The 12,641-nt window shown below is 33.9% G+C and overlaps 1 protein-coding gene and 1 pseudogene across 1 annotated transcript; both read right to left on the bottom strand.

Annotated features, from left to right (window-relative positions):
* Positions 1-4,318: 4,318 nt before the first annotated feature.
* Positions 4,319-5,311, bottom strand: LOC149558409 (geranylgeranyl pyrophosphate synthase, chloroplastic-like). Its single transcript, XM_089830820.1, has one exon. It carries the CDS (start codon positions 5,309-5,311, stop codon positions 4,319-4,321), a length of 993 nt encoding a protein of 330 aa, XP_089686946.1.
* LOC149558408 (reticulon-like protein B8) overlaps positions 5,308-12,641 on the bottom strand; it is a 127,095-nt pseudogene continuing 119,761 nt past the window's right edge.

The raw sequence follows: 12,641 nt of genomic DNA, 5'->3' as shown, positions 1-12,641 counted from the left end.
GTCACAAAAATCACTAGACTATATATTGTCATAAAGTTATAATGAAATTAATGTCATTGTAACATGATCCTTAGTATTATTCTTGTAACTTTGAGGTCTTTAGTTCTTTAGTTCAGTTCTATAGTCTTGTTAGATATGGTTTATGGAAATATATGTTCCTAATAGTACCTTATTAGCATGCTTAAGTAAATTTATTAACTATATCAAGAATGCATTTCTCATCTGAGTTTTGCAATAACGATTCTTACTTGTTTAATCCCATGCTTTTATGCTTAGGGATTCTGCATCCACTCACGACAAGTTAAATTCACACAATATATGTTTTTTGATGTTTCTCCATTGGCTTGCATTGCCTAATAGTGTATTTGGGTTTGACCCATTTTCCTTGGTAAGGTAGATGTTGAAACCTTCTAGTGGGAGGTCAAGTGTGATGTAGAACCTGATAGAAACCTTTCACCATGTTTGAAGGGAAATTTGGAGTTAAGTAGGAGGCTATGTAGATTTTTTTAATGACCCCTTATTCAATCTCATTTTACAAGAAAGGGGAAAATAACATCTACTATGGTGTGAAGAGTACTCCCATGGAGAAAATGCAATGCTACTACAGCATGCAAATGTTCTTAAAAATATAAAACCCAACGGTGAAATATAGTTGAACTCTCTTTAGAGAAAAAGTCCTAAGTTCTAATAAAATCCTAATGGTCTACCCTCTTCTTCCATTATATTGGATTAGACAAGTTTAACTTCCTTTGTCAAGTTATTCTTTCTTCCTTGTAACATGATGTGTCCTCTAAGGAAAACTCTGATCTCTTATTGACTAGGATGAGATAATAAATTTCCCTAACATGCAACCTCCGTGTATAGTATTCCTCATGGTTTGGGCATGCCATTTCTACCTAATTTTATACGTGTATTTGTGTCTAGGAATTTTTGAAGCGATGAAATAGTGTTAAGGTGCCTTTGGCTTAGGAGACATAGGCTGTTCTCACTTTTTCATTGCTTGTCCATGTGGAAGACACACCTCTAGTGGTCTTGTACCCCATTTTTGTGATTAGAGTCCCCTACATATAGCATTGTCGTGTGGACAATGCCATCACACACTAGAGTTAATTAGTTTTCTTTAGTGATCATGCTTTGTGTATTTTTGATGTATATATTAGTGGTGTCTTGTCACTTCATCTCTAGTGCATGAAAGTACATTGTGGTGTATTTTGTGTTTTAAGTGTGCAAGGAAAAATATTCTTTTATTTGTTAACAACTAAAGACACGATATTATATTTGAGTTAGACATGCAAAATAACATTGACCGTGTCTTTTGGTTGTCTACCATTTTTAATAATTGAAAATAAAATACAAATATTAAAATTGTGAATGCTTACTACCACTTAAGATCATGTAGATTTATTTCATTGAAAATCTCTTTGATTTTGATATAAATATCAAGACACTTGTTATATTAATACAACACATCTGTTATATTTGCCTCATTCATTTCTCATTTAAAATTTTTACATAGTGAATATTTTTAAGTATGTGAGGTCTTAGAGGTCAAGTTGTTAGAAAAACATGAAGCTCGTGAATTGAGAGAAATATTTGTGATTATTATATTTGTATATTTGAATCATGAAAAAATTTAAAGAAATATTACTTATTAAGTGCATAATATACAAAACAGTTAACCTACAAATGATCTAAACAAACTTGTTATATATAAGCAAATTCCTATTTATAAATTGTTCTAAGTCATCAAATATGCCTTTGAAAATACAAATCATTTACAAATAGGGTCTAAAATACAATAGTATAGAAGATAACAATGATAATTAGTTTTCAATTAAAAAGGTCAAAACAAATTGCATATTGAACAATGGAAAGATGGAATATACATAAAATAACCTTTAAAGAGATGGTCAACCATACTTATTAGTAGGACCTTGTAGCGGCATAATCAACAAAACTCAAGAGAGGAGCTGCCATAGTGTGGGCAAAAGGTGAGAGAAAATCCTTTGCCTTAAGATTGAGTTCATTCACAATAGACCTAGACCTCTCCATCCCATGAACTTTAGGGTAAGTGACCCTATGAGGTCCTTGAGATGCCCTATTCATATGAAGCATACCCTCCACAATTTGGTACATCAACCCCACAAACCGCCCATAGCCCCTAAGCTTTTCAACATCACCATCTGACCCCCCTCCAACAATACGCCCAACCACCACCGAAATCTCCACCATTAGTGCCGCCTTGTGGAGATGAATGTAGGTAACAAAAAATTAGGGTCAATCATTATATTAAGAGGGTTAGCAAGTTCTCACTAATAACGTGAAGTCAATTGATGTTATGATACTCGTAATGTGAAGGGGTAAATTGAAATTGTCATAGAAATCACTACATAATATATTGTCATAAAGTTATAATGAAATTAATGTCATTGTAACATGGTCCTTAGTATTATTCTTGTATACTAATAGTTGAAACTCTTCTCTAGAAAGAATAAATCTATCTAATTTAAGCTTTGACTTACAGTAACATGATCCTTAGTATTATTCTTGTAACTTTGAGGTCTTCAGTTCTTTAGTTCAGTTCTATAGTCTTGTTAGATATGGTTTATGTAAATACATGTTCCTAATAGTACCTTATTAGCATGCTATAGTAAATCTATTAACTATATCGAGAATGCAATTCTCATCCAAGTTTTGCAATAACGATTCTTACTTGTTTAATCCCATGCTTTTATGCTTAGGGATCCTGCATCCACTCACGACAAGTTAAATTTGCATACGTTTTTTGGTGTTTCTCCATTGGCTTGCATTGCCTAATAGTGTATTTGAGTTTGATCCATTTTCCTTGGTAAGTTAGATGTTTAAACCTTCTAGTGGGAGGTCAAGTGTGATGTAGAACCTTAGAGAAACCTTTCACCATGTTTGAAGGGAAATTTGGAGTTAAGTAGGAGGCCATGTAGATTTTTTTAATGACCCCTTATTCAATCACATTTTACAAGAAAGGGGCAAATAACATCTACTATGGTGTGAAGAGTACTCCCATGGAGAAAATCGAATGTTACTACAACATGCAAATGTTCTTAAAAATATAATAGTTGAACTCTCTTTAGAGAAAAAGTCCCAAATGCAAGAAAGTCCTAATGGTTCACCCTCTTCTTCCATTATATTGGATTAGACAAGTTTAACTTCCTTTGTCAAGTTATTCTTCCTTCCCTGTAACATGATGTGTCCTCTAAGGAAAACTTCGATCTCTTGTTGACTAGGACGAGATAATAAATTTCCCTAGCATGCAACCTCCGCGTATAGTATTCCTCATGGTTTGGGCATGCCATTTCTACATAATTTTATACGTGTATTTGTGTCTAAGAATTTTTGAAGCGATGAAATGGTGTTCACGTGCCTTTGGCTTACGAGACATAGGTCATTCTCACTTTATCATTGCTTGTCCATGTGGAAGACACACTTCTAGTGGTCTTGTACCGCATTATTGTGATTAGAGTCCCCTACATATAGCATTGCCATGTGGACAATGCCATCACACACTACAGTTAATTATTTTTCTTTAGCGATCATGCTTTGTGTATTTTTGATGTATATATGAGTGGTGTCTTGTCACTTCATCTCTAGTGCATGAAAGTGCATTGCGGTGTATTTTGTGCTTTAAGTGTGCACATAAAAATATTCTTTTGTTTGTTAACAACTAAAGACACGATATTATATTTGAGTTAGACATGCAAAATAATATTCCCTGAATGTGTCTTTTTGGTTGTCTAACATTTTTAATAATTGAAAATAAAATACAAATACTAAAATTGTGAATACTAACTACCACTTAAGATCATGTAGATTTATTTCATTGAAAATCTCTTTGATTTTGATATAAACATCAAGACCCCTGTTAATCTCTATAGTAAATATTTTAAAGTATGTGAGGTCTTAGAGGCCAAGTTGTTAGAAATACATAAAGTTCGTAAATTGAGAGAAATATTTGTGATTATTATATTTGTATATTTGAATCATGAAACAATTTAAAGAAATATTAATTATTAAGTGCATAATATACAAAACAATTAACCTACAAATGATCTAAACAAATTTGTTATATATAAGCAAATTCCTATTTATAAATTGTTCTAAGCCATCAAATATGCCTTTGAAAATACAAATCATTTACAAACAAGCTCTAAAATACTATAGTATAGAAGATAACGATAATAATTAGTTTTCAATTAAAAAGGTCAAAACAAATTGCATATTGAACAATGCAAAGATGAAATATACATAAAAGAACCTTCAAAAAGATGGTCAAGGATACTAATCAGTAGGACCTTGTAGCAGCATAATCAACAAAACTCAAGAGAGGGGCTGCCATATTGTGGGCAAAAGGTGAGAGAAAATCCTTTGCCCTAAGATTGAGTTCATTCACAATAGACCTAGACCTCTCCATCCCATGAACTTTAGGGTAAGTGACCCTATCAGGTCCTTGAGACGCCCCATTCATATGAAGCATATCCTCCACAATCTGGTACATCAGCCCCACGGACCGCCCATAGCCCCTAAGCTTGTCAACATCACCATCTGACCCCCCTCCAACAATACCCCCAACCACCACCGAAATCTCCGCCATAAGCGCTGCCTTGTGGAGATGAATGTACTCTAGAAGCGTAGGATCGATGGAAGCCGCGCTTCGAGCAGCCACCGAACTCATGTGCTGCCCCGCCACCAATCCTGTGGACCCCATGCCCCTTGCCAGCTCAGCGAACACCCTCAACGTGGCCTCTGCAGGTCCCACCTTAGACTCCACCAAGTGCTGAAATGCCAAGCCAAACAAGGCATCCCCAGCAAGAATGGCCACGTCCTCACCAAAGACCGTGTGATTGGGGACGTGGCCATCGTGGGATGCCATGCTGTCCATGCACGGCAGCTCGTCATGCGCCACCGTGGCAGCATGTAGCATGGCCACCGCAGCCGCGGCAGGCACAACCTGTTGGCGGCTGCCGCCCATGACGTGGCAGGCGGCGGTGCAGAGCAGCGGGCATGGCATCTTTGGTGGCGCCGACAGGAGCGAGTAACGCATGGCTTCGTGGATCTTTTCTGGGTATCCAACTGGTACCACGCCGTCCACCGCCATGTTTACAGCTGCGCTCACTGAGGCCCAGTATGTCCTCAGTTCGAACTTGCTGCTCTCCTCCGCCGCCGTGCACAAAAATGAAGATCGCAGTTTGGACGGTGGGTACAATGCTCCTCTGAGCGTGCATTTTTCGGTAATCAGGCGCATGGATCTGGCTATACTTCTTCCCCTGCTTGTCATTGCTCAAAATTAATGCTCTTCTTCAGTGGGTTGGATATTTGAATTTGGGAATTTTGGCTGCCTGTTTGAGAGTTTATAAAGGATGAAGGTGGTTTTTTGAGTGATGGGCTGTTTTGTGTTTCACCTGTGGACGGTGGTTTCCTGTTTGCCGGCACAGTTGTTTTTGTTAACGGTGGATCTGATTCTATTCTTTCCCGTTGTGGTTTTGCCCACGGTATTCGGGGAGTCTGGGGAAGAACCCACAAATTTGTAAGATTTTTTTAATTGACTGTGACGCGCATAAACAATGTTCGTAATATAGATTCCACATACTTTTTTTCAAAATACCAGGCTATTAAAAGAATTGTCTTCCCGTTTTGGTTTTGTCTGTGTTTGCTTATTAATCCCTGCCGTCATAGGCGGGAACTTATGTTTTCACCAAACTTCAATGCTAGCAGTCGGATGATTTTATACATGTAATGAGTGTGCTGATAGGAGAGATTTAAGAGAAAAATGTAGAATGAACATTAAATAATGTAACTATAAGTTTTTTTAAAATGAAAATAAAAAAATAAAAAAGTTGAAGATTAAAATATAGATATAAAATTTACAATATTTAGGAATTTTGAATATTGCTTAAGAAATGTGTTCAATAATTTTAAGATTTTACAATTAAATTTAATTTATCAAAAAAAAAAAAAAATCAATAAAAAAAAATTAAAAAATTTATTACAAAAAATTAATAAGAGAAATGCAAAAAAATAATATGAAAAATGGATTGACATCTCTAACAAATATTCTATTGACTAAATAAATTATAGAAACTGAAAAAAAACTTAAAGAAAAAACTAAACTAATTTAAAGTAAATTAAAAAATAAAACTTAAATCAATTTAAAAAATCAGAAGTCTAATAAATAGAGACCACAACATAATCTAATGTGGAAATCACAAGTAATTATTTTTTAAATAAATAAGAAAAGAAAAATAATAGTTAAAAATGGATATTTTTTCTAGAATATGTTGTCTTCTAACATTCTTTGGCAGATCTGGAAATGCAAGAATGAGGAAAAGTACCAAGGTAAGCCAAGGGTCCTTACTGAGTTTTTTCATAAACTCGCACATTTTAAAATATTCTTGCAGGTTCAAACCATCGTGATTACTGAAAAGGACAAATTTCAAAGATTTCTCAAGGATGGTCAAGCTACGTTCTTTTCTTATGAGCTCAAGTATGGATACCAATGGAGGAGGACATTGGATAATTTGCGTGTGTTCGAGCATACTTGCCGGAAGCTGAACCAAGCCATTAAAAAGAATCATAAGGCCAGTCAAGAGCAGATCTTTATGCTATCCCAAATCCAAGAGCAAAAGAACATCGTTTGGATGGAAGGCCCACTCGGTTGGACCACGTGGGTGGATACCTATTCTGACATTTTACATTAGTTCGATGGTTCCCCCTTGTTTTGGAGTTTTGTTGTATGTGATCCTTACTTATTGTATTTTTGCCTCCTTGGCGTCGGTGTGAGGCTATGCCTCCTTCTTGACTATCGGTGGATTGTTTATATTTTTTTGATCTCTCTATAGCTAATAGAAAAAAAAAAGTGGATATTTAAAATATAATCTTATGCGAACAAATTAGATTATTAATAATTTTTAATTTAAATAACATAATATTTACTAAGATCTTTTAAATAGATTAATAAATATTATTTATTTAAATTAAATTTATCAAATATGAAAAAAAAATCATTTAAAAAAACCATCAAAAAAATCTATTATGATAAATTAATAAGAAAAATACAAAAAAAAAATGTCTAACAAATATTCTATTGACTAAATAAATTATAGAAACAAAAAAATAATATTTAAAGAAAAAATTAAACTAATATAAAAAAAAATTTTAAAAATTAAAATCAATTTAAAAAATCAAAAGTTAAATGAATAGATCAACAACATGAGCTAATGTGAGATCACAACTAATAAATAGAAAAAGAAAATCAATACTTAAAAGTGGAGATACCAACTAATAAATATCAAAACAAGAGTTGAAAGTGGAGAGAGATAAAAACTGGCCGATAAATAATTAATGGGAAGGATTTTCAATTTTTTGGTCAAATTGACAACTTTTCCAGCCAACTTGCAAGTTTTTCGTCAAAATTTTAATTTCCAGGAACAAAGTTCCCACAAATAGCCTATCGGCTAAATTAAATCCTACCCAGGAATTGTAAGATCATCCAAAATTTTCCATAAAAGTCCTTGCAAACAATATTTCTTTTATATTATCAATTTTAGGCTCACTATTTCTATTTTTTCATTGGTCTAGGGCTTTAATCTCAATTGTTTTTTCATGTTTTCTGCACCAAAAATTCAATGAAATATAGAACCTTGTAGGATGTGGAGAGTAGTGGCCATTGTAATCCAATCCCCTCCATGGCCAACTTTGCTTAAAACACTTGCTTTATTTTTTCCAACACACAACATCTAAACATCACATACTTGTCCTCATCTCAACACACTAGGTGGAATGATCAAGCCCTAATATGTTAATTCTTTAGCTACAAGATGATTCATATCATTCATTTTTATTTTATATGTCTCTCAGGGTCTTCAACACTTCTGCTCATTGTGTCTCCATTTCAATCAAAATCAGCAAATAACCTAGGCCCAGAGGTATATTGATCAATGCATTGGATTATTAGTTTTAGTGTATTTATGCTACATCTATTTCTAATACTAATTAGATTTGAAGTTTCTTCTTTCTAGTAGTGAAGCTCCACATTCTCAAGTTTCAACAAGGGGGAAACACCAGTATGTAACGCCCCGCCAAGGGATCCAAAAGAATTAACCTAATAAGATTAATTGTATGTTCTCTCCCATGCCTTGACAATAGAAAAAGCCATTAAAAAACATCAAAACATAAAACTAATTGTACCATTGTGATGGGCTTAGAACTAGCTTTCTGGCCATATCTCATTTGCAAAAAACAAAGTCCTTATGCCTAATATATGAGCAAAAAAGTGAAGGTGGGTCCAAACAGAGGCCAGGGAGGTGACAGGAAGTGGTGATGCAATGTTGATGTGGCACTGATATTAGCAAGTGACAAGCCCAAATTTGATGATCAAATGGTTGTTGAGGCAAAAAAAGCTTGAAAAATGACCCTTGCCAAAAAAAACTTCTAGTAGCCGAAAACATGCTAGAAAATCATTGGCCAGAGCCGAATTAAAAACCAGTGGCCAAAAAAAGATTACATGTGGTGAATATGCTTTGTTTTGGGAAAGAAAACACTCCCCATGAAAATAATGTGTAATCTACAAAAAAATCTAGGCATAAACACTCCCATGTCATGGTAAAGGCCACATGGGCAAATAAATCGCAAATTATCAAAACAAGATGTGGGGGCCAGGAAAATAGGGTGCTACTGCCAAGGTAGAGGCAAATCATAGGCCAAAGCAAGGCCCAAATAGGAGTCTTCGAAGTAAAGATGAATTTTTTTTCTTCCACCCATATGATCTAATGTGCATCATATACAAATAACAAACTTTGTAAGCACAAGAGCCCAAAATTGTGAAGGAATCCATTCAACACCTTTCAAAGGTGTTGGTGGTCAGATCATTGAGTCACGCTATGTACACTTGATTTCTGAAAGCATCCCCAAAAAAAATACTAATTCTATGATCTCCCCAAACAAAGTGTGGTGCTTGATGAAGGAGCAACCAATAGTTTGAAGAAAAATGTTGTCCACCGTCATTGGAGAAAAACTGCACATCCTCCCATCAAATTTGCACTCAATCAAATTACACACCCATAAAAAAGGTGCATGACATGCATAATTATAGATAGCATGGGCATGAAAGAAGGAGTTAAAACTTTTACTCCCCCCAAAAATGCTCTAATACCATGTTGAAGTTGATGAATGATCAACCCCACAACTCACAAGAATCACCTGCATGCAAACCCCTGTTACAGAAGAGAGAAGCAAAAAGCTATGGAGGCAAGAATTGCTAGATCCATAGATGAGACATTCTTGATGAGAAAAAAAGAGATTTCTATAATCAAAACTTAATAATTGTTTATAATGAGAGATCGTCCTTTTAAAGAAAATTGAAACCCTAAACAGGTCTAACCTTGGTTGCATCATAATAATTAATAAAAGAAATTAATTATTATATGCCTAAAGTTTAGCTTAAGCAACTAGAGTTAATTAGGAAATATCTAATTACTCTAATATAATATTCATTAAAAGCACACTATACTATTTATATTTAAATGAATATATTCTTTATTTAATTACTAGTTATCTAATTATTGAGCAATTTTTTTTAATCTAATAATTAATTATAAAACTCGTTATATTTTTAATGGGAGTTTATCTAACCCTAAATACATTTTCCCACAAATAACCTAATCACTGCCACTAGTCATTTAATAGTAGTGCCTTCTTGGTTACCTACTCCCATTAGTCATTTTATAATAATGACTTGTTCTTTGCTGTTGCCACTCGTCATAGGTGAGATAAATTGCATTTTTTGCTCTTTCAGTATTATAGACTGCAATTGTTCCTCATCTTTCATCCCGAGGTTTTATGATTTTGTGCCTTTAGGTTTTGAGATTGTTCTTTAAGTTTGTTTTTGGAAATCATTGGACACATGATCTATTTTTTAAGACTGTTCTTGGAAATCATAGGACACAAGTTGATTTCTTTGATTTCGATAGTGTTTGTTTTGGATTTTCCCTCTGCCTCCAGTTTCAATCTAACTATAATCTTGGCTCCAAACTTTATACCCATTAAAAAATCTCTTCAAAATACTTCAATAGTTTAGTCTTGTCAAATTGGGTGGTCCCACGAATATTGCTTTGGACCTCAGTTCCAAACCATTACTATGATTGCAAGAGTTACTTGGTTATGTGGAAATTACTATTGTTATTGGTAACTAAAGGATCTATGTTCTTGAGTTGATTGGAGTAACGCTTATATATCCATGCATTGTATGCTCTGTATTCCTATTCTGGCATACCTTTCATAGTTATGAATCCCCATGTTTCAATGCCGAACTTGTCTAGTATTTGTCCTCTCTTGTGTTTTCTTATCATTCTAAGAACGCTTTGAGCAAAAAGGTGTACTCTGAGGATTCAATTTTGGGTCTCAAGCCCTCAAAGATTTTCTGCTAACTCTTTGGAATGGGGGGCTTACCAGTTTGCTAACATTCACATGAGAACTTGTTTTTAAGTGCCCAAATGCAAGTTTATGAAATGTACCAGTAAATGGAACACGATCCACTATATGAAATAAAGCAATGGAGTGCTTTTTCATGTTGTTGTAGAGGCTGTTTGAGTGATTCCTCATCTTTGATCCTGGGGTTTTCTAATTGTGTACCTTTAGGTTTTGACAATTGATTGAGGCTCCTCTTCAACTTCTTCATGGAATGCACAAACCCATTAGACTATTATAGCTAGGGTTTGAATATAGAACTGTGATAATGACGAGGGTCCCTATGCTTGATAGTGCAAGCTTTGGAGAGGGTCCATTTTGCGTAAGAGATTGGGGATATTGTGGTGAATGAGGGAGATAATGGTTTGGTAAGAAAAGAAATTTTATTGTTTTCACAATTTAACATCTTAACAAATTGTTGATACATTTTATGCAAATGCAGGTTGGGGAAAGAGGGTTTCAACTATCTATAAAATGTGTCTATTGACACAACTACATCAAAGAGTTTGAGATCTTTTGAGAAGATGAGGTCTTTTTGTTATTTTTTATTTTTTCGGTAATGAATTTTGTTTGATATTTTTCATTGAGTGCAATCTTTCAGTCTACAATATTAATTTTTCTGATTTTAGTGAATAAATATAAAGATTTTTATATAGTCAGAATTTGTGCAGTCTTTTAATCAGCAAAAAACTCTTGTAGAATAGTTCATTTTTTTGGAAAGATTCTTCATTTTTGTATGGATTTCATTTAAAATTAAGATCGTATACTTCCATTTATATTGTAATTGCCTCTATAGAAACTAATCTGTAAATTTGGATTTCATTTAAAACTAAGATCATATACTTAGATTTATAATGTGACTGTGTCTACAAAAACTAATATGTAAATTGCATTTGTAAAATGCATTATTTTTCTTAGGGTTGATTATAAATTTCATCATGAATCTCATATATTGACATAGGCAGACCTTCAGAGCAAGATTGGCATTTGTGTCTTTATGAAAATAGATGTATTTCTATAAGTATAATGATCGTCAATAGAACATTACAAAATGAAAAACTTGTCACTGGAAAATTAGTATGATCTACCCAACAAAATGACCAGCTTGTAAGTAAAAGGTATTGTAGAAGAACCAACCTATATGATATAACAAAATGTCTGGTTTGTGAAAATAAAGGACCAATTTATAGGATATAACAAAATAACCAGCTGGAAACAATATATTTTGTGCAAATATTCCATAAACTATCAAAATGATTAAGTCTTCATTGCATTATTTTTCTGTTCAAAATAACCAAGTCTTTGTTGTAGCATTTATCTTCATTGCAACATCATTAGTTCACCATGAAGCCAAGGAAGGGTTTCGACTCCTCCTCAGTACTATCTATTGTAGGATTTTCTGGACTAGTTGAAATCACCCATGGGGTGATGGGAGTCATTTTCCCAAACATGTTTTTATCCAACAATCTACCAATTTGGAATTGTTTGATTAGAGAATGAGAGGGGCTTTGTGTACAAGTAGTATGCATGTTGTGAAGGGTAGCATAGCTAGGGGATAGAATGTTGTACATATCCCATAAATTTGATGATTCTCAGGTAAGGGGGTTGTTGGAGTATTGTGTTGGCCTATTCTATTTGCATTTGGTTCAAGAGAAGTTGCTAAAGAACTCGCTTCCCCAATATTTTCAAGTCCCTTGTTGAATTTAACTTTTGCTAGCTTATCTCTTCTATAATCCCTCTTTTCTTTCTTTTTCAACTCTTTCTTCTTTTGTTGTTGTACCTTTTCTTCTTGCTTCTTTTATTTTATTATTTGTATTTTAAGCTTATGCTAATCTTTCCTTATTCTCAACTCAGTTTAATGAATTTTCTTCTCCTCCACCTATTTTTTCTTCCTTTCTTTCAACTCTATAAGTTCAACCTTCCTTAATTTTTGCTACTCTTACAATATTGTGTACTCATTAGATGTAAGTATTTGAGATTTTCTTTCCAATCTAAGAGTAGTATTATTAAATTGATTACATCTCTTCACAACCCTTTCAATTGGTAGCCTCAAAAAACTTCTTAATGATCCCTGACTACATAACATTTGTTCATATTTTGTCTCAAAAGCTACAGATGCCTTAGTGCATCTAGATTATGTTCAG

Source organism: Cupressus sempervirens, chromosome 5, assembly GCF_028749045.1.
Source record: "Cupressus sempervirens isolate cs-2001-9-10 chromosome 5, ASM2874904v1, whole genome shotgun sequence".
Classification (NCBI taxonomy): domain Eukaryota; kingdom Viridiplantae; phylum Streptophyta; class Pinopsida; order Cupressales; family Cupressaceae; genus Cupressus; species Cupressus sempervirens.
This window is presented reverse-complemented; position numbering and strand designations above follow the sequence as displayed.